Source organism: Chanodichthys erythropterus, chromosome 12 (assembly GCF_024489055.1).
Source record: "Chanodichthys erythropterus isolate Z2021 chromosome 12, ASM2448905v1, whole genome shotgun sequence".
In the NCBI taxonomy this organism is placed as follows: domain Eukaryota; kingdom Metazoa; phylum Chordata; class Actinopteri; order Cypriniformes; family Xenocyprididae; genus Chanodichthys; species Chanodichthys erythropterus.
The window spans coordinates 7,536,875-7,557,559 of NC_090232.1; the positions used below are offsets into that span (position 1 = coordinate 7,536,875).

Below are 20,685 nucleotides of genomic sequence, written 5' to 3' on the forward strand. Positions count from 1 at the left end.
AACTCAAGTAACTTGCCAAAGTGGTCCTGTCTGAACTAAGAGATTTCTTGAATAAAACAGGAGTTTTGGCACAAGTCCACAACTCAGTCACTGATAAACTTGTGCTGTTTGATTGATAGCTCCAGAGATTGTAAAGGGAGCATTGTATATATATAATTTAATCACCGTTTTAATAACAGATTATTTTCATCCTACTAAGAGAAACGACATGAAGTTGACGTTTAGTCACTGGCTTGATTTACTGACACATAGACAAAGAATATCTGACTGTACATGAATCATTACATATCAGATCAGGCGTTAGAATGAACACTGTTACTTACATGTTGTTGCATGACTGTCGAGTCCATAAAGTAAAAGTCTGTTTGCAAAGCTTGCACCGAAACACGATTGATTTACCAAAGAATCAACAGTAAAATCGTGAATACAAATAAATAAAGCTCAATTGAAACATTCACATTGTTGAAAATAAATAACCATATTCCTAGCATTAGGATCCTTTGAAAGGTAATGTTATTTTTAGTCCTGTATCGCTCTTCATTCTTCCTCATCTCACTAACACACAAGTGGGCGTTGCAATGATGAAGTAGGCATTGATTTCTTCTGCAGCGGTTACGTTTCGCCTATTTATGATGCTAGGCACATTCCAGGATCAGTTGTTTGCTGGGCCTGGTGTCAATTCCAAGCTTTTATTGGACTAACAACGAAGTTTTCAGTTTTGCAACTTATTGGACATTCTTATAGTACGATGACCTCTTATATATCAAAAGCTCAATGAAAAGTTGCTTTCTCAATTTATGACCCCTCTAATTGTAGTTTGGTCCACTGTAACTGTTTGTGTGGTTGCAGTTTTGCTGGAGTACAAATGAAATGTTATGGCTATGGTGGAGGAGAAAATTATAGCACATGAGTTGTGTGGACCACATCGTGCTTTTTGTCTTTTTTGGAGTTTGACAGCTTCAGTCCGCATTCACTTTCACTAATGGAGAAGGGCAGGTTGGTGGTTCTGCTAAAAAATGAAAATCAGAAAATATAAGTTTTGAATACCACAAGGGAGAGTAGATGACAGGATCACTTTTGGGAGAACTATTCCCTTAAAGATATTTCAGTTTGGAAAAAAAAAAAAAGCTCATCAAAATGTCTTCAATTGCTTTTCGAGTAGCACTTTCCGAAACAAGAGCACCTCTCAATTCACTGTCAAAGCCAGTTCCGGCATATAAATTCAGCATTCATTCACATTCACGGGATGATGATGATAGCTGGCATTCAAAAGCTAAACTTTCTTTCCAAAAAGTTTGATCATGCATACAGAATACTGATTACACAGCCAGTCTTTAGAAACTTGAGCACAACTGTTTGACATCCATTCAGCCACCGTAGTAGCATAATAGCATGCGCATGTACCTGCATTCTGAGAGAAAACCCATTGCTATAGTTGAGTCCCTTGGGGTTCATTTAAAAGTACAATTTTTATACCCCACCAGAAAATATTAAGGGATGATAGAAAACTTCACTTAGACTGATGTAAAAAGACACAAATGCTATCGGTTCACCATTCATCATCATCATTATATTCACTGGGCTCCTCTAAAGGTTTCATCCTCATCTACTCTATTTTTCTTTTGTCGTCTTTGGCTTGTTCGCCATTCTCTGAAAAAAAAAGATGCTTTGGAAAGATTTGCATTTTGAAAAACCTCTATTCAAAGTGGAGAGAAAAAAAAAATACTCTGGACCTGAACAGGAAAGTAATGTTTTGAGTCAGAACTCACCACTCATGTAGATTAATTCCATATATTTGAAGGGAAAAACAGAGTAAAAACATGCATTTTACATATTTCACTTTGCATTTGATAAACATTTGCTACATTTAATGTACTGGAGTGCATTAGGCCTTAAAGGATTAGTTCACTTTCAAATGAAAATTAGCCCAAGCTTTACTCACCCTAAAGCCATCCTAGATGTATATGACTTTCTTCTTTCTGACAAACACAATCGGAGGAATATTAATACATATCCTGACGCATCCAAGCTTTATAATGGCAGTGAGCGAGAATCAACAAGTATGAGCTGAAGTAAAATGAAGTAAAATATCTAATTTTCGCCAGACCGCCTTCCATATTCAAGTTACGAAGAAAGTGTAAACTGGCGTTGCGTATGTATGTAGCTTGAACAACGTGTAGGAGTCAATTTATTATTTTTGTGTAAAAACAAAAGATTTATCATCTGAAACAACAACAACATCGAAAAAAATATTATGCTGATGTTGTTGTGCAAGTTCCCAGGATGCACTGCAGCTTGTTATTGTTATAATTATTTAAATCTCCATGTTACACTTTACTGGCTTAATTTGTGTCACTCTAACTAGTTGTCCTTTTTAAGAGGCAAATAATACAAAGTCCATATGCTTTGAAAATCAAAAAATTTAGAAAAACTGATTTCAATTGCTAAATACTTGTCTCACAAAAATAAATAAATAAATAAATAAAAAAATAACTAGAATAAGTTAGCTTAAAATGAGTATAATAGCATAATACATGTATTTGTTTACTTATTTACTTGCCAGATTCATCAAAGTATAGTTTATTGTGCATCAGTAGGCTGTTCTCAAGGCTGTTCTCAAAAATCCCTGTGTGACATTTGATTCTATTTCATTTAAATAATATATTTCTTATTATGTTTTGTTATCAGTAATGTAAATGTGAGTTTCTGTTTCTTTTTTATGTTGTTTTTTATTGTAAATGTACAGCGCATTACAAGTAACTACAGATACAGTCGAGAGATTATTCACAAACAATAGCTTGATTTTTCTAAATTAAAATCTAGTATTTTTGATCATATTACATCAGATGATTCAACTGTTAGTTTTCCATCAATTTATAGGCTTTTCCTTCACAAACATGTGTTCGTTTACCAACCAAAGAGGTGATCATCTCTTTCAAATCAGTCTGACCTCTGATGAATTACCTCCAAATTGTTTTTCTGTACGATAAAACAAGGACACGTTTATATGGAACATTCTTCCAGTGGGGAAACATCCATATTTCAATTCCCCTCCCTCTCTAACTTATTTTGGAAATTCATTAGCCTGCCTGTGGAATCAAGAACCCATTTAGTTTGTAAACTCTGATGGGAATGGAAAATTGAAAACTCAGATTTAATTTTATTATGAGTTCCCTTATTTCCACGGGAATTAATGTGTCTCCAGTATCCCTGTGCTATTAGTTGTAAGTCAAAGGGCATTCCCAATTAGTCTAGAAATGAAGGGTATTATGAAAGAGCACATTTACTTTGTACATTCTGACCTTAATATCCTTAATATTGTGCCCTTCCCTTTTTACCGCCCACTATCTCTTAAATAAATTGAGCTGGCATATAAATGTACTGGAATGGTGTCTGTCTTTTAAAAAAGGAAAGGCAGTAATATTGGCATGCCATACATGTTATACCCGGAAAATCATTGAGGGAAAGCAGATTGCAGGGACAAACACACTGGGAATCATCAAACGAGTGCAGTTCTCGTACGGTTGCCAAGTATCTGTAACTCCTGATTAAGTCATAGTTATGTTGCCTAACAGCAACAACATAATGCATGACAATCGTTGAGCAATGTATTTTAATGTCTAACAATATTTTTGCCGTCATATGGGATATTGGCTCACTCTAGACTTCAGTTGTGTTTCTAAATCAAGTGATCTGCCTACCTCGACAGCACAGAAGCACTCTTGAAGTGAACCTGCCTAGTGCACTAGGGTTTGGATCAGAGCTTATGTGTTCAGAATTTTATTACAAGGCTAAACGTAGCATATATTCAGTGTGACTCATTCGCGGGGTCTGTTAAAAAAAAAGAAATGATATCATCAATATTTTAAACTGGGGTGTTCCAGAGTAACGCTCAGTATAATTCAACTGGAAATTCAATTTATGGCATCAAATATTCAGACGGCCTCTCGCACCTGATGATTTGCTGACCTGTGAGGTCATTAGCTGCAGCGTGTGCTGGGAAATAATGAGATGCGGGGGTCGAGGAGTCATTGCCTTTAGTTTCATTTCCTGAGAGTTTGAGTTAAATGATAAAACTCAGAGAAAGACACCCAATTAGTGTTCCTTTAGACATTTTTTTGTTCTCTTAAACTGTCATGTTTTCAGTAAGAAAAGTGCAACATTTTGCATTTCTATTTATGGTAATTAATTTTTATTGTTTATCATAATTTATTTGTTTGAATATTGAAGATGATCTAGTGGAAGCTAGATTTTTTAACTTCATAACTTGTTAAATATATATATATATATATATATATATATATATATATATATATATATATATATATATATATATATATATATATATATATATATATATATATATATATATATATAAAATTTATTTTTTTTTTTAAACAAACGCATTGCTTCACTTCAGAAGGCCTATATTAAAGGATTAGTTCACTTTCAAATAAATTTTTCCTGATAATTTACTCACCCCCATGTCGTCCAAGATGTTCATGTCTTTCTTTCTTCAGTCGAAAAGAAATTAAGTTAATTTAACATAAATTAATTATGTTTATGATGAAAACATTCCAGGATTATTCTCCTTATAGTGGACTTCAATGGCCTCCAAACGGTTGAAGGTCAAAATTACAGTTTCAGTGCAGCTTCAAAGGGCTTTAAACACAATGAGACTAGGAATAAGGGTCTCATCTAGCGAAACGATCGGTCATTTTTGAAAAAAATGTAAATGTATATGCTTTATATAAACAAATGATCGCCTTCCAAGTGGTTCCGCCAAAACCGCACATTCGTATTCTTCAAAAAGCTTACGCTGTATGTCCTACACCTTCCCTATTCTACTTACGGAACAAACGTGGCGCCAGTTCCATTTTTTCCGTAAGTAGAATAGGGAAGGCGTAGCAGCGCAAGCTTTTTGAAGAATAGAGGGTATGAACGTGACGTCACTTATGGCCGTTATGACTGCGGTTACGCCCACTGAGTGGCAGCATTGACACAAAATCTGAGGTATATTGTTACAGACTGCTGAAAGCTACAGAAAAAAAGAAGGAAATGGATCACTATAATTCACATAACACCTGGACTCTAGGCAGAGAAACATGGATTTTCAGTTATCATTTTGTGTCAAAATGTTTGATTTTGTGGTAAAATCATACCCTATATATTGTATTGTTATATATAGTGTTGACAACTCAACAATTATTTACCCTCTCATATTCTGCATAATTGGGTGTTTTTTTTTGTTTTGTTTTTTTTAATAACCACTGACAAAAAATATACAAGTTTTAGGGCTGGACGATATGATGATACATATAACATTGATATAAGTGATCACTCTAATTTAACGTTTTCCACTAGAATTTTTAACTTAAGCCAATTGGGAGAATTAAATTAATTCAAAGCAATATTTTGAGTTGATCCAACATAATGTTTTAAGTAAGGTGAAGACGTTTTTTTGCCACAATAAAACGCATTTCTAAGTAACATGAACTTAAAAATTGTCCAAATGAATGCAACTATTTAAGTTGATCCAACATAATGTTTTAAGTAAGGTGAAGACGGTTTTTGGACACAATAAAACGCATTTCTAAGTAACATGAACTTAAAAATTGTCAACATGAATGCAACTATTTAAGTTGATCCAACATAGTGTTTTAAGTAAGGTGAAGATGGTTTTTGGATACAATAAAACACATTTCTAAGTAACATGAACTTACCAAGCACCACTTGTCACCATGATGGTAAATCTCCAAAAACCCACATTAACAGAAACTCTTCTAAATTAGCATAACAAAACACTAATTACTGCTAAATCTCCCTTACCATTAATCTTGTGCAAAAAACATTATATAACACTTAATTTTAGCATTTACTCTCCCTTTCAAGTGCCATGGGCAAAGCATGATGGGAAATATAAATCACTTAACTTAAGTTTGTCTAAATTAAAAGAAGTGTTCATACAACTCAAAACAATGAAACACGTTTACACGTCATCAGATTGTATTTTACATAAACGGAACTTAAAATTAAATACATTTTTGATTAACTGAAAATGTTAAACTATGACAAGTCATGATAGTATATAGAATCAATAGGCATAATTTGTGTGTCATCCAAGCTCAAAAAACAAAAAAACAAAAAAACAATTACAAGTAAAAAGTCTAACAGCATTTCAGAACTTGATTTTTTATTTCACAACAATATATATATATATATATATATATATATATATATATATATATATATATATATATATATATATATATATATATATATATATATATATATATATATATATATATATAATGACTAAAGGTCCCCTGAATTAGGTTTTAGAGATTACCTATATTGTAGTTATATAAAGCTTTCACAGGCAGATTTGTTTAGATGTAGCTATTTCCCTGGCATTGAAATCAGGCACATATACATGTCAGGAAACACGACTCCTGGCTGCATGTCAATATCCATGGATTAGGTTTCTTTGACGTTATAAGGAACACCTTATGCACCTCTATACGAAAGTGCGGTTTTAGCGGAACCACTTGGAAGGCGATCATTTGTTTATATAAAGCATATACATTTACATTTTTTTCGAAAATGACAGATCGTTTCTCTAGATAAGACCCTTATTCCTCGTCTGGTATCGTTTAAAGCCCTTTGAAGCTGCATTGAAACTGTAATTTTGACCTTCAACCGTTTAGAGGCCATTGAAGTCCGCTATATGGAGAAAAATCCTGGAATGTTTTAATCAAAAACCTTAATTTCTTTTCGACTTAAGAAAGAAAGACATGAACATTTTAGATGACATGAGGGTGAGTAAAAATTTTATTTGAAAGTGAACTAATTCTTTAACCTCATGGAGCTGTGTGGGGTAGCCTACACGTTTATGATGGATGGAAGCACTTTCTTCAGCTCATACTTGTTGATCCTTGTTCACAGCGGTTATAAAGCTCGGATGCGTCAGGATATTTATTAATATTTCTCCGACTGTGTTCATCAGAAAGAAGAAAGTCATATACACCTAGAATGGCTTGAGGGTGAGTAAATCTTGGGGTAATTTTCATTTTAAAGTGAACTAATCCTTTAACCCTATAGTATGTGCATATTGTTAGTATTTAAATGTATAATACTGTAACAACGACTCCTTAAAATAGTGTAACCGTATGTTTAAGCACCATTGAGTGTATATGTTGTTTTGTTGTACAATTTACATCACCATTACAGTGATCAGTGTTCCCTTTTGTGATACATCTTTACATCGATTAATAGTAGACGTTAGTTAATGCATTTACTAACATGAACTAACAATGAGCAACATATTCTTACAGCATTTATTAACCTTTGTTATTGTTAGTTAACAAAAATATATAACGAAAAATGTTAATTCACAGTGCATTAACTAATGCTGTACAAGTATTATTCATTAATGGTTCAAGTTAACTATTGAAATCTTATTGAAAAGTGTTGTTTTGTGGATCCACAGGTAAAAACATCATCATCATTACAGTATTACTGTGCATCACGATAGGTTTCATGAGATTAATCCTGGCAGCTCATAAATATTCAAATTTATATCACCTACAGAATGAATACAAAAATGTTTTTTTTTGAGAGCTGCTTCTATATACAATGATCTCTCCTTGAGCCCAAAACTCTCATTAAAAAATATGGATTCAAATGCTCATATGAAGCAGATCTCAAATAACAGTCAGCATAAAGATCGTTTACAAGCTCCTAGTGAGTGTTTAAAGTGTTTATTGTTCTAACCGCAAATCAGTCATCTGAAATGTTAGTTTAGGTTTCTGAATGATTGGGTATTGAGTTTTCCAATGAAGAAGCATTTTTCAACCCAATGAAGTGTATTCTGCAGCTAGATCTTCAACATGCAGGCCTACTGTATATTGTAAGGTACAGCACAGTAGTTTAGGGTATTATATACTGTGTAAACTTACTGAAATGCGTCCACAATGAATCCTACATATGCTAAAACATTTTATAATTACAGCTAAGTTTATGTGCATAAAAATGTCAATTGGTGCCCATGCACATAAATCTAATCTGATCTAAATTTGCAGTTTGTCTGATTTTATTTCCCTCCCATATGAGCGAAGAAATCACATCACCAAAGGCCTTCCAGTAAATTGTTTTGTGAGAAATGGTTCATTAAAACTTGAATAGGTGGTTACAGCAGCATTTCTTGAATCTGCAGTGCTGCAGCACAAATATATATATACATATATATATATATATATATATATATATATATATATATATATATATATATATATATATATATATATGTAATTTATATTTTAGCAGAGTTGAGCTGGTGAATTGTGCAATGAAAGAGAAAGGCTGGGCGCTGCAAAATAATACTGGAAATAAATATGGTGAAGACTTCTTAATGTGCTGTTCTCACTGACTACACACAACAACAATCATAAATGGTCTAATCTGCAACCAAATCGCTCAACTGGTGAACTTCTTGCTAATGAATCAATCGAATCGATTGGTGAATCAGTCTGATGACTCATCTCCTCAATGATTTGGACTCACTCACTCATTCACAGAACCTCAGGTTGAAAATATTTATAATCCCATCTTGCATTTTCATTCAGATTGCCCATTAAACCCTAAACACTTCTTATCCGTGTAATTATTCCTTAAAGCCTTGATTGATTTTCCTTCCTTCACACTAAATTCGATAGCATCAGCGTTTTCATCAAAATCTGGTTTGATCCGCGGAGTGAATGCTTGAGTAATGATGCGTTTTTAAATGATCTATTTTTAACTTCAAGTTTGCATGAATTGTATATTAAAATATCTAATTGATGATAAAGTAAATGCATGAGATGAAAGAACACAAAATGACAACCAATGTTTTTTTCATATAAAATGTTTATTTGCACCCCTTCATCACTTGTCTGTATATAAGAGAGAGTAACAAAATCCAAATATGCAATCCATTTAGTACTTTTTTTCTTAAAAAAAAAAACAAAACAAAACAAACAAACTGTAAGGCATGTCTGCTTGCACGACATAAACGTCGCATTAAAACTTCACCTATAGTAGCTCAAAGCAGCGTGCTTCAGTAGGAACGACGTTCATTTTCAGACCACAATCTTCTCAAACATGTATTTGACATGGCTTGTACTTGTTTACATGTAAACGTTTTTCTTTTCTTTTTTTTTTCTCGTCTTGTGTTTTGTCACTCATTAAAGATCTAAATGTGGAACTCAATTTCAAAGTGCAATGTGGAAAGAAACTAAAAATAAAGAACTATAGAAACAGGTTCACTCTGAGTGCTTGGATCTGGTTTGTATCCTTCAATTCATCAAACACATTAAACAAAAAAATAAAAACCATCGGACTAATTAGTCTTCACATCCTCCAAGACCAATACCATAGCTGATACCTTTTGAATCGATCTCATCTCCGCACAAAAGAGGAAAGCCAAATACATTCAGACCACAAGTAGAAACACGCAAGCTATTAGGAAAAGTTTTACATGACATGCTCTTTTCAACAACACGTCTTCAGATTCTGACAGGAGCACACAAGAATGGAGGGCAATGGAAGAGAAAACAGAGCTAAAACGTCCCAGTTTTTCTGCTAACGTGCCCATTTGTGATCAATTGCGACCAACTCTTTTGGGACCCTCCACCAATTTTGAGGATTCTTCACTTTTGTCTTTCTTGAAATAAATTTGCCATGATATATACTGGTAACACTTTACTTAAAGTTCCCCATTATGCTTTTTTGAATATTATCTTTCATGTAGTGTGTAATATTATGGAAGCTTGTTTTCGCCACTAAATAAAAACAAAAATAAAAAGGTAATTGCGACTTTTTATCTCACAATTCTGACTTTTTTCTCGTAGTTGTGAGTTTGACTTTTTTTTTTTCTCAGAATTGCGAGATATAAACTCATAATTATATAAAGTCGGAATAGCATGTTATAAAGTCAGAATTGTGAGTTTTTTCTTGCAATTGCGAGTTTATATCATACAATTCTGATTTTATACCTCACAAATCTGACTTTATATCACACAACTGTGAGTTTTGTAGCTTGCAATTGTGAAAGATTCAGAATTGTGAGATAAAAAGTCACAATTACCTTTTTTTTTTATTATTATTTCATGGCAGAAACAAGCCTCCATATAATACAGCTGTTTGTAAAGGTAAAATGTCTGCAAAGATAAAAGTGCACAACACAAAGTTATTGTTGCCTGAAAGAAAGAATCGATTCTGAACTAACAAAACAAATCATCAGCAATTCCAGTCTCACTTCTTGTCACATACCTACATAACAAAATAACAAATTTGCATAATGCCAGTCTATGGTCTTCATTGGTTGCCCGCGTACAGCTGAGACTGGAAAAGTCTGGTTCATGTTGTCTACATGTCGAGAAGATGCTGTTTTCAGAACTGCAAATCCACTTTGCATGATGCACTTTAAAAGGACGAGGACTCGTGCTAGAATTGAATATTCAAATCACTGTGTATAAAGCGCTGAGGAAGATCCAGAGCTGAAGATCAAATATGCTAATGGCTGTTTTGTTTCCAACGCACGCTCTAAGCGGTTGACCAATCAAATCAGATCAGAGTAGGTTTGCGGAAAGGAGGGGTTTAGAGAGACTGAATCCTCAAACTGTTTTGAGTCTCTTTGAGAAAATTAGGAACCTTTAAAATAGATGATTTAAAGTGCCCCTATTATGCTATGTGTAATGCATTATAAAGGTACTCATAATGCATTATATCTTTTTGTAAATAATTGTAACCAAAGTTAAAATGCACTACAATATTTGCAGATTCCTTGTTACATCTGAAATTGGTTGTTTGTCATCTGTTTTAATGCATCAATGTAACAATGATTAGATAAGTATTATAACTTTGGTTGCAATACATATATGGGCCTGCATTTCATTTGCATTTTTTTAGTTTTTTATTCACAACTTACACTTAAAGTCAAGATGAAATTACCCATTTAACTTTTGTAATGTTCATATTCAATCAGAAAAAAATGTTTTTTTGTTCATCTACGCTCTTAAAAATAAAGGTTCTATATTGGCATTGATGGTTCCATAAAGAGCCTTTAGAACCTTTCTATTGCACAAAAGGTTCTTTTAAGTGGAAAAGGGTTTCTATAGATTATTCAAATGTTATTCACACTTATTCAACTGTTCACTGAAAAGTTCTTTGGGGAACCCAAAATTTTTCTTCTATGGCATCACTACAAATCCCCATTCTGAAATCTTGTGTAGGAACATGAGCAGGATTCAAGATCTGACTTCATGTTGACTTTACGACACAGCGGCGTGTTTGACCTTTCCACAGTGCGCCCTCTCTCTTGGCTCACTGAATTTCTCATTTCCAAAACCCACGAGGTGCTTTTTGAGCCTTTCTGGGAAGACAAAAGTACCCAAGCATGAGCAAAAAGCACATTGTCTTCTGCTACCTGTCCTGCTTTCAAAAACAGATGCACTAGTGCATCACTGGACTGTCTCTCTCTCTCTTCCACATTTCATTTTCAAAGCTGTTTGTGTGTCTATATTCTACACGGCACCCGTCCTCACTGATGCTTCAATTCAACCTTCACGCATCTCTGAGAAGAGGACATTAGAGGGATCTTTTAGCGTCTTTGCATTTCAATGATGAAAAGAGTGTTTTAGCAGGCGGCTTTGAACATACTGTAACGCATAGCTTTATGGCTCTGGATGAATGCATGGCGTTCTTCCATAAATCATGAGCTGTTTGGAGAGGCTGTCATTAAACGATACATTAACACATGCCAGCATTCATAACGGGAGGTCTGAGCCATTAAACTGGCAATTCTGTCAGTTTGTTCAATGTGTACATTGGATTTGAATTGCACTGGATTAGAAACATTCATAACTATAGATACAAGTGAAATCAAGAAAGTGCCCCTGTAACATTCAAAGCGACTCATTGGGCCTCATTCGTGAAACAGATTTCAGTGTAAATCATTCATAAAAAAACAAACTCTAATGCAGTTTGATTCCATTCAATGCAGCAAATTTCATAAGAATGCTTACAAATTATTTAAATAAAATAAAGATAAAATTTTAAATAATAATAATAAAAAAAACTTTTTGCATGTTGCAATAAACATTTTAGATATTTTTTATATATTTTAGAACAGTGTTTCCCAGCCTTTTTTTCCCCGTCAGTCACCCTTTGGAATTAATAAAATATATACAATAGAATAAAGAAACAAATTAAATTAATTGCTTTAAGTTTTTCAGGTAGGTTTAACAGCAGTAGGGCTAGTCAGGTAGGATATACTGGAAACTAAAGTAATTAAATGTAAAATAACATTGGATAGTCTTCATTGTAAAAATTAAATACAGAAGTTCCAAAAGTAATTCAGTCAAGAGCAGTGAGTGATTTTCTCTGTCTTTTGATTAACATTTGATTAATGTTTGATTAATATTAAAAAAAAAACAAACAGCAGCAGGAGTATTAGGCTGCTGTCACTTTAAGACCTGACGCACGGATCCAATATACTGTTACACATACGTTTTCTTTCTCAACTTTTTGTTAATTTAGGACATAATCAATTGTGTTTATGTGAATACTCGGCAAAAGGGACAATGTGACTATATTTTGTGTGTGTATATGACCATTTAAGTGCAACAAACCATGAAAAAGAAATAAATTTGGCACTCGCAAGCTGTTTGAGAGGCAGCTTTATGTGTGCGTACTTTGGATATGAGCACAGGAATGAAAATTATGCACATCTCACGGTGAAATTTAGGGGCTGTTTACATGACATCGTTTTCAACTATGATCAGAAAACTTTATGCGTTTTGCCCGTTCATTTACACGACAATGGCGTTTTGGTGGCCTGAAAACACAAACTTTTAAAAACAGGTTTCAAAGTGCATGTTTTTCAAAACCGTCTCGATTTAAACAACAAAAACGCGAATCTGTGAAAACTATAATGTCATGCACATGCGCATTACACGTTCAGTCTACAGTGTTTCATCGCCATCTAATGGCCTGCCAACAGAATACAGCATTTTTAGTCATTTTGGCGGATTCGTATGAATGGGGGTGGTTTTGATAATGGTGTCATCTGTACGCAGAAAAAAACAAAGCAAAAACGTCTCCGTTTTAACCACATCGTTGTCGTTTTACACATTGTAGCAATTTAAAAATATTTTTTTTTACACGGCAGCCTGGTTGGGAAACACTGTTTTACAATAATTACCTGCAAAATTAACCTGCTTTAGTTTCATGAATGAGGCCCATTGATTCACAACTAAATAATTTTTTTGTAATTGTCTATACATAAAACGTGAAACGCTGATATGGTGAGTTACATATAAAGACAGGAAAATGAAAAAAAGCTGTTGACAAGTAAATGTGGGTTGTGCATACATAATTGGTTAAAATGACAAGTATATAAATGAGCGTAAGGAACATGACTCAGATCTCGTTTAACACTGGCTTTAGGTGTTTCCGAAGACTTTTCGATTAGAAACTTTCCCAAATCAGAATTACATATGGGGCAAAGGAAACTGTTAAAATCCGGTTAAAATTTCAGACTCATCAGGCAAGTCTGTTGGGTACATCTGAATCCAGATTGAAAAGGAAATATTTGTAAAATAAATGAATGTGTTTGCATTGAAAAGGGCAAAAAAAAAAACATCTTTGCAAGAGCTATTTTGTTAGATATGCGCTTTTGAATAAAAGTTGCTAACTGGTAAAGCCAAAATATATAATTATATTAGAAATATAAATAAATCTTTCTCTGTAAGAAAACATTGTATAACTAAACCTTTATATATTAAGATATGGATCATTTATTTTGAATTAAGCAGGAGCAGCCCTCGGGAAACTCGACCAGACTCTTTCAACGCTCACCTAAAACTGTCTTATAAAATGACCTCAAATCGCCACCTTAGCAAATAACATTAAAAAAATCACTTCAACAAAAGAAAAAAAGAGAAAAAAGCATTAAAATTGTGTGAAAATCACAGTTAAAAACATTTACTCATGACCTCCCCATGCATTCTCACAGTGGTACATAAACAAATTGATTCATATAGATTTTTTGTAGTTATTTTTTTTTCTTTATAATGCCTTTTTTTTTTTTTTTTTTTTTTTTTTTTTTTTTTAATCGTACAATGAATTCGGGAGGGGCGAGAAAACACCAGAGCGTATTTTGTTGTCTCATTTTATGCAGTATAAAAGGAAAACAAAAATATATTTTTGTATTTTCCCATTCTTTTCCGAAAGAGCTATGTGGAAAGTGGTCCCATTTTCACGGCAACCACTTTTTTTCATCCGAAAAGTAACTTCATTAAGAAATGAGAGCAGTTGGCCAAAAGAGAAGCTGTTTCTGATTGCACCAAGCATTCTTTGGAAAAAAGCAGGATGCAAAGATTTGCGCTCGCTCTTCCTTTCACACACTCACTTGCTCTCCTTACATTTAGCTAGCTAGCTTGCTCTCCTTTTTTCATGGGCTTTTTTCTTTATTTTTTTTTTTTGGAAAACGTCCAGTCCAGTTACGGAAAGGCTAACAGCGTGAGCGACGCTGCGTCTGTCTTAAATGTCCGTGTGGCTGCGTGCCCCCTACTGCCATTATCTCCACCGCAGCAGCAGCGATGTGAGGGCCATTACGGAGACTAGTAACTGCAACAAGGGCTTTTGCTGTTGGGCCGCGCCCGCCGTTGGTTGCGGGTCGCTTTTGTCTGCTTCCAACATCGGGGGCTCGGTGTGGACCACTTCAGGCTCTGTCGTGAAGCCGCTTCCGCTACCTGAGCCGCTCTCCTCATCACCTAATGCAAAGAAACACAAGGAAATGTCAGAAAAAAAGTGCAGGAATAACATGTGCCAGCAAACTGCATCCGAAATTGTTAGGACAATGCAGGTTCAGTACAATTAGCTCTTTACCCGCCATTGACGGAATATTCCAGCTTTCTGTGTTTTCATTGTTATACGGTAGGGGTGGTATTACACATCTTCTGAAAGTAGAGTCTCCGGATTAAAACACAGACCCCCGAAAAAAAGAGCAGAAACAAGCGATAAACGTATTGCTTATGCACGTTGTAGTCTTTGAAAAAAAAAGAAAACCCACCATTTTCTCAGCTTTTTGTTCAAAATGTTGCTTTTTTAATGAAAATTACCCATTCAAATGTTGATTTACAAGAAAGCATGAAGCTAGATTTTTTTTATTTATTTATTTTTTAATCAGAGGCATAACATTTTTTGTGAAAATTGTCAAAAATTCTAGCGGTGGCTGGCAACTTAAAAAAAAGAAGAAGAAGAAAGAAACGCTGATGGGGAAAGAGTTCAAAATATGGAAATAAAAATATAAGGAAAGTTAGTCAACTTCAGTGTCATAACTATTGATTGCAGCTTACCTGAATATCAAATATATCTAGGAAATTTTTCACTTTTTTTCCCCCGAATGTTGGCACTTGGGGTTAGTGATATAAAATATTGCTTTTTATTTTTAAACTTCCATTACTATATATTTTTATATGTATTATACTTATATTACACTTAATGTGTGTTTATAAAGGGCTTAATGACTGCATTTATCATTTCTTTGTAGGCCTATTTTTAATGTATTTTTACTTTATTTAGCATATTCCTTTATATCTTTGCTTTTTATTGTATTATTATTTTTTTATATATTTCAAAATTCCCATTACTATACATATTATATATTACATTATATTTGTATTTTTATATTAATATCATATTTTAAATTATATTTATAATACTTAACATGTGTTTTAGAGGGTTAATTAAGATTAATATTGTATTGACAATTTATTTTGAATGTTTTTATTATTTTTTATTATTTCATTAGATCATATTTATTTGTATTTATTGAATTATTATTGTTTAATTGATTTCTGAATTAATATCTTGAACAATTATTAGTGGGCTCTCATATAGCCTAGGTTTAGAGTTACTCCAGGTCAGCTCAAACCCCTGCAAACATAAATGGCACCTGAGGACGGGCATATTTCTGGACCAGCATCATACAGTATGTGACCCGACACTCCATTATCATAATTCAGCTTCCTGTTGGTGTCAGTGCCGCCCGGCTCTCTGTTTCTGACAGACGAGGGATTTCATTTCACTGACGCTGACAGAGGGTCTAGACAGCGTGTGACGCTTTCTGACGCCGTCGTATGATTAATGGAGCCGGCGGCCATGTGAGGGATGGGCTGGCCTCCTTAGAGGGAATAACACATGCTGGAGAGTTTTGCATCTAAGAAGGGTGTAAATGTGCATGCCAGTTTGAGCTTATTTTTATCTGTGAAATTGAATCTATTTTCATCTATGCATTATTCCTTTAAGAAAGTCAGATCTTAAGTAGGTCGAAACCAAAATAAGTGTCAATAACAGAATGTATGCTACATGTCTTAAATACTAATGTGTCTCCTTGAGAAAAGAGCAGTGCACTCGGAGAGCTCAACTTGGTGACTTTTTCACCTTTGAGCTGTTTGTATATCACAATATTGTGCCAAAAAGAAAACACAAACTCGTATATGGGCTTTTTCAACTTACACAATCTAATATAACCTAGAAGTTATACACTGCTGACTTATTAAACTATTTAAAAAAAAAAAAAAATAGAATTGTGCATTTTCAGAGTGATAATTGCTTGTGCAAAACACACCGTGTTGCTAAGGTGTTCTAAGTGGTTGCTAGGGTGTTCTGTGTGGCTGTTAAAGCCTTATCAAACAAATGACTCACATCTTTGCATTTTGCATATCTTTAAAGTTCCATTACTATATATTTTTATATGTATTATACTTATATTACACTTAATGTGTGTTTATAAAGGACTTAGTGACAGCATTTTCATTTGTTTATCATTTCTTTGTATTTTTAAAGTATTTTTACTTTATTTTGCATATTCCTTTATATCTTAGCTTTTTATTTTATTATTATTTTGTTACATATTTAAAAATTCCCATTATTATACATATTATATATTACATTATATTTGTATTTTTATATTATTCAGAACCACAACCATCTCTAGGGTTTACAGAGAATGGTCAGAAAAAGAGAAAATATCCAGTGAGCAGCAGTTCTGTGTGCGGAAATGTCTTGTTGATGCCAGAGGTCAGAGGAGAATGGCCAGACCGGTTTGAGCTGATAGAAAAGCAACAGTAACTCAAATAAGCACTCGTTACAACCGAGGTCTGCAGAAGAGCATCTCTGAATGCACAACACGTCCAGCTTTGAAGCAGATGAGCTACAGCAGCAGAAGACACACCGGTGCCTCTCCTGTCAGCTAAAAACAGAAAAACTGAGGCTACAATTCACACGGGCTCACCAAAATTGGACTACAGAAGATTGGAAAAACATTTCCTGGTCTGATGAGTCTGGATTTCTGCTGTGACTTTCAGATGGTAGGGTCAAAATTTGACATAAACAACATGAAAGCATGGATCCATCCTGCCTTGTATCAATGGTTCAGGTTGCTGCTAGTGGTGTAACGGTGTAGGGGATAATTTCTTGACACACTTTGGGCCAATTGTTGCTGACCATATCCATCCCTTTATGACCACAGTGTACCCATTTTCTGATGGCTACTTCCAGCAGGATAACGGACCATGCCACAAAACCCAAATCATCTTAAACTGGTTTCTTCAACATGGCAATGAGCTCACTATACTCAAATGGCTTCCACAGTCACCGGATCTCAATCCGACAGAGCAGCTTTGTGATGTGGTGGAACGGGAGATTCGCATCATGGATCTGCAGCTGACAAATCTGCAGCAACTGTGTGATGCTATCAGGTCAATGTGGAACAAAATCTCTGAGGAATGAAACATTCTTATTGAAACTCATTGAATCTATGCCACAAAGAATCAAGGCAGTTCTGGAGGCAAAAGAGGGTCCAATCCAATACTAGCAAGGTGAACCTAATAAAGTGGCCAGTGAGTGTAGGTTACTCCAGATCAAAACCCAGCCAACATAAATGGTATTTAACCTGAAGATGTGTATATTCCTAGGTTAGGATGGACAACAAAATCCCTCATATATTTCTTGAACACCAGAACATCAGAAACAGTCAGCTGTACTGTTTTACAGTAGTTGCACATACAGCAGACCATAAACTAATGTTCTCTACTGACAGATATAGAGATTTACTTATGCAAGGGACTTACTCGAGTCTTGGAAGTAGACGTCTTTGCCATTGTAGGCGTTTCGTAACTTGTTGGTCATCACTCGCAGGGTCATGATCTGCTGTCTGATGAAGGTGTCTGGTCTTGTGATGTCCACTTCCACCTCTGGGTTATTGAGCTGGTTCGTAAGGCCGTCTTTTACAACTTCAGGAAAATATCTAGAAAGTAACAAACAAACATTTGGAGGATTTTTTTAGGTGGGAATATTTTATTAAAATGTTTTCACACTTGGGGTTCAAGAAACACATAAATGATTCACTTTTTGGAATCTATGATTTGGTATAATGTATATTTGATTAAAAACCTCATAATTTATCCAAACACATCTTTTGAAATTCATTTTCTCCACCCTATTATGATAAAACCTCAAACACGCATAACTTCAGAGCGTTTGCAGGTGGTCACGTGAGCCGGCGTTGTTTGTTGACTCAACCATGACCCCATCAGGAGACGCTTTAGCAGGATCAGCACCTCTTACATTCACATTAACATGCCCTGCAGCTCTACATCGAGTGCAGAATTACTTCATTTGCAAAATTCAGTTGCACTATGTGCATCAGGAAGTCAGCGTTTTTGCGGCGCCCTGTGTTGTATAACAGGAATAATGTGAGGCTTCAATCTGCACGTTCACCTATAGTGTGAAAATCACCTTGGTTGTAAAGGTGCTAAACATTACAACTAGCTGTGTATTTCTTGCGAGGAATGCTGTGCTTGCAAATCAGCTAATAAATAGTGTTAATGTTTTAAAAAGTCAATGTCGAAACACTCAGAACGTGTCCTGTTTCCTCTCAGTTGCGTACGAGTTAATGCATTATTTTTAGAAATAATAGAGTAAAAATAATAATAAATAATAGACTATAATTTGTTCAATAATTACAAGAAAGACAAAAAATACAATATGAAAATAAATGGAAGATCATCCACAATGTAGTATGCAAATATTGTAATGACGTCAATGCAGATTTGATTATTAATGGTTCAACATTCGAACAATATCAATGAGATTTTCAAACTTTAAATGTATTGAATTTATTTAAATAAATGTTTTTAAATCTAATGAATGCTTAACAAAAACCAACTAATTTTGCTTAAAATAAATTTTAAAAGTAACTGCAATGCAGTGTTTTTTAATCAGAGATATTACAGTTTTTCACAATTATCTTTTTTTATTATTATTTTATAATTATTACCTTTTACTCTGATGCAGAACTGGAGAAGACTGAAATGATCTACATAATGAAGTTTGTAGAGTCTGTGATTCACACTGAATTAATTGCATATATCATTTTTCCCTCCTCTGAATTTCTGCCTCTGTGTCTGAACACATGTTGCAGCATTATGCATGCAACGAACTCTATTAAGATCTAATCTCCAAATAAGCGCTTTAGCAAGAGGTAATTGTTTGTGCCTAATTAATATTTCAGGTGGTGCTTTGTGGAAAAATAAATGAAACTTGTTGAATGCTCCTGGGTTGCGCCATCGCAAATTTGCTCCTATTCAAATGCAAACTGTGTGGTTTTAAAGCAGTAATTAGCCAATAATGAGACTGTTGTACTCCGTGGAGACCAGATCTGACAAATATTGGAAGGAAAAAAACATCACATGTATTTCAGCTCCACCAAGTCTTATCATTTACGTTAATTTGTCTTTTAGGTACTCTAAAAACCTCTTCACCCAATACAGGTCATTTACATGATGAGGCCCGCTTGGAAAGAAAATGAAACGCATCTTATATTGCACCATCTGCTGATATTCTCACTTGTGGAGGGCTGTAAAGTGAATGGGTTTTCTGCCAAGCCGTCTGGCTTATTGTCAAAGGCGGGCAGACGGAGTGACAGACATCATGGCGTGTTCTATTAGATGCCCATGAGCAGAAATGAACTGAAGGAATGAGCTACTGTAAAACTATGGAAGCTCGTTTTCTCCAGGGAATAAAACAATTTAAAAGATAATTGTGACATTTTCAAGGAAAAAAAAGTCAGAATTGCAATGAAAAAGTCAGATGTGACTTTTTTTTTCTCAGAATTGTGAGATATTCCCCCGGTTTCAAAGACAAGGCTTAAGCTAGTCCTAGAATAAAATGCATGTAATGAAAGCAACTTGAACTGGCATATCTTAAAATATGTCTGTGCATATTTTTGTCTCAAGAAGCACACCAGTAAAGTTTTTTACTTGGGTACATTTATAAAAGCTACTTAAATACCCTAATTGATCTAAGACCTAATCCTGGTCTAAGCCCTGTCTGTGAAACCGGGCCATAAACTCACAATTCTGACTTTTTTTCTCACAATTCAGTTTTTTTTTCTTTCTTGCAATTGCGAGTTTATATCTAACAATCCTAAGAGAAGGAGTCAGAATTGTGTGAAAAAAAGTCAGAATTATGAGATATAAACTCGCAATTGCAAGAAAAAGTCAGAATTGTGCAATATATATAAAAATCTGAATTGCAAGAAAAAAAAGTCAGAAGTGTTAGAAAAACGTCAGAATTGCA

The 20,685-nt window shown here is 34.3% G+C and overlaps 1 protein-coding gene across 2 annotated transcripts in view; it reads right to left on the bottom strand.

Moving 5' to 3' along the window:
* Positions 1-8,917: 8,917 nt before the first annotated feature.
* Positions 8,918-20,685, bottom strand: part of gpc6a (glypican 6a) — a 262,772-nt gene continuing 251,004 nt past the window's right edge. For both annotated transcript variants that reach the window (XM_067403639.1, XM_067403638.1), the window contains 2 exons: positions 18,177-18,352; positions 8,918-14,813 (listed from right to left, as the gene is read on the bottom strand). In XM_067403639.1, coding sequence (XP_067259740.1) covers positions 14,617-14,813; positions 18,177-18,352 — 373 coding nt within the window. In that variant the 3' untranslated portion in view covers positions 8,918-14,616. The remainder of the gene's footprint in view (positions 14,814-18,176; positions 18,353-20,685) is intronic.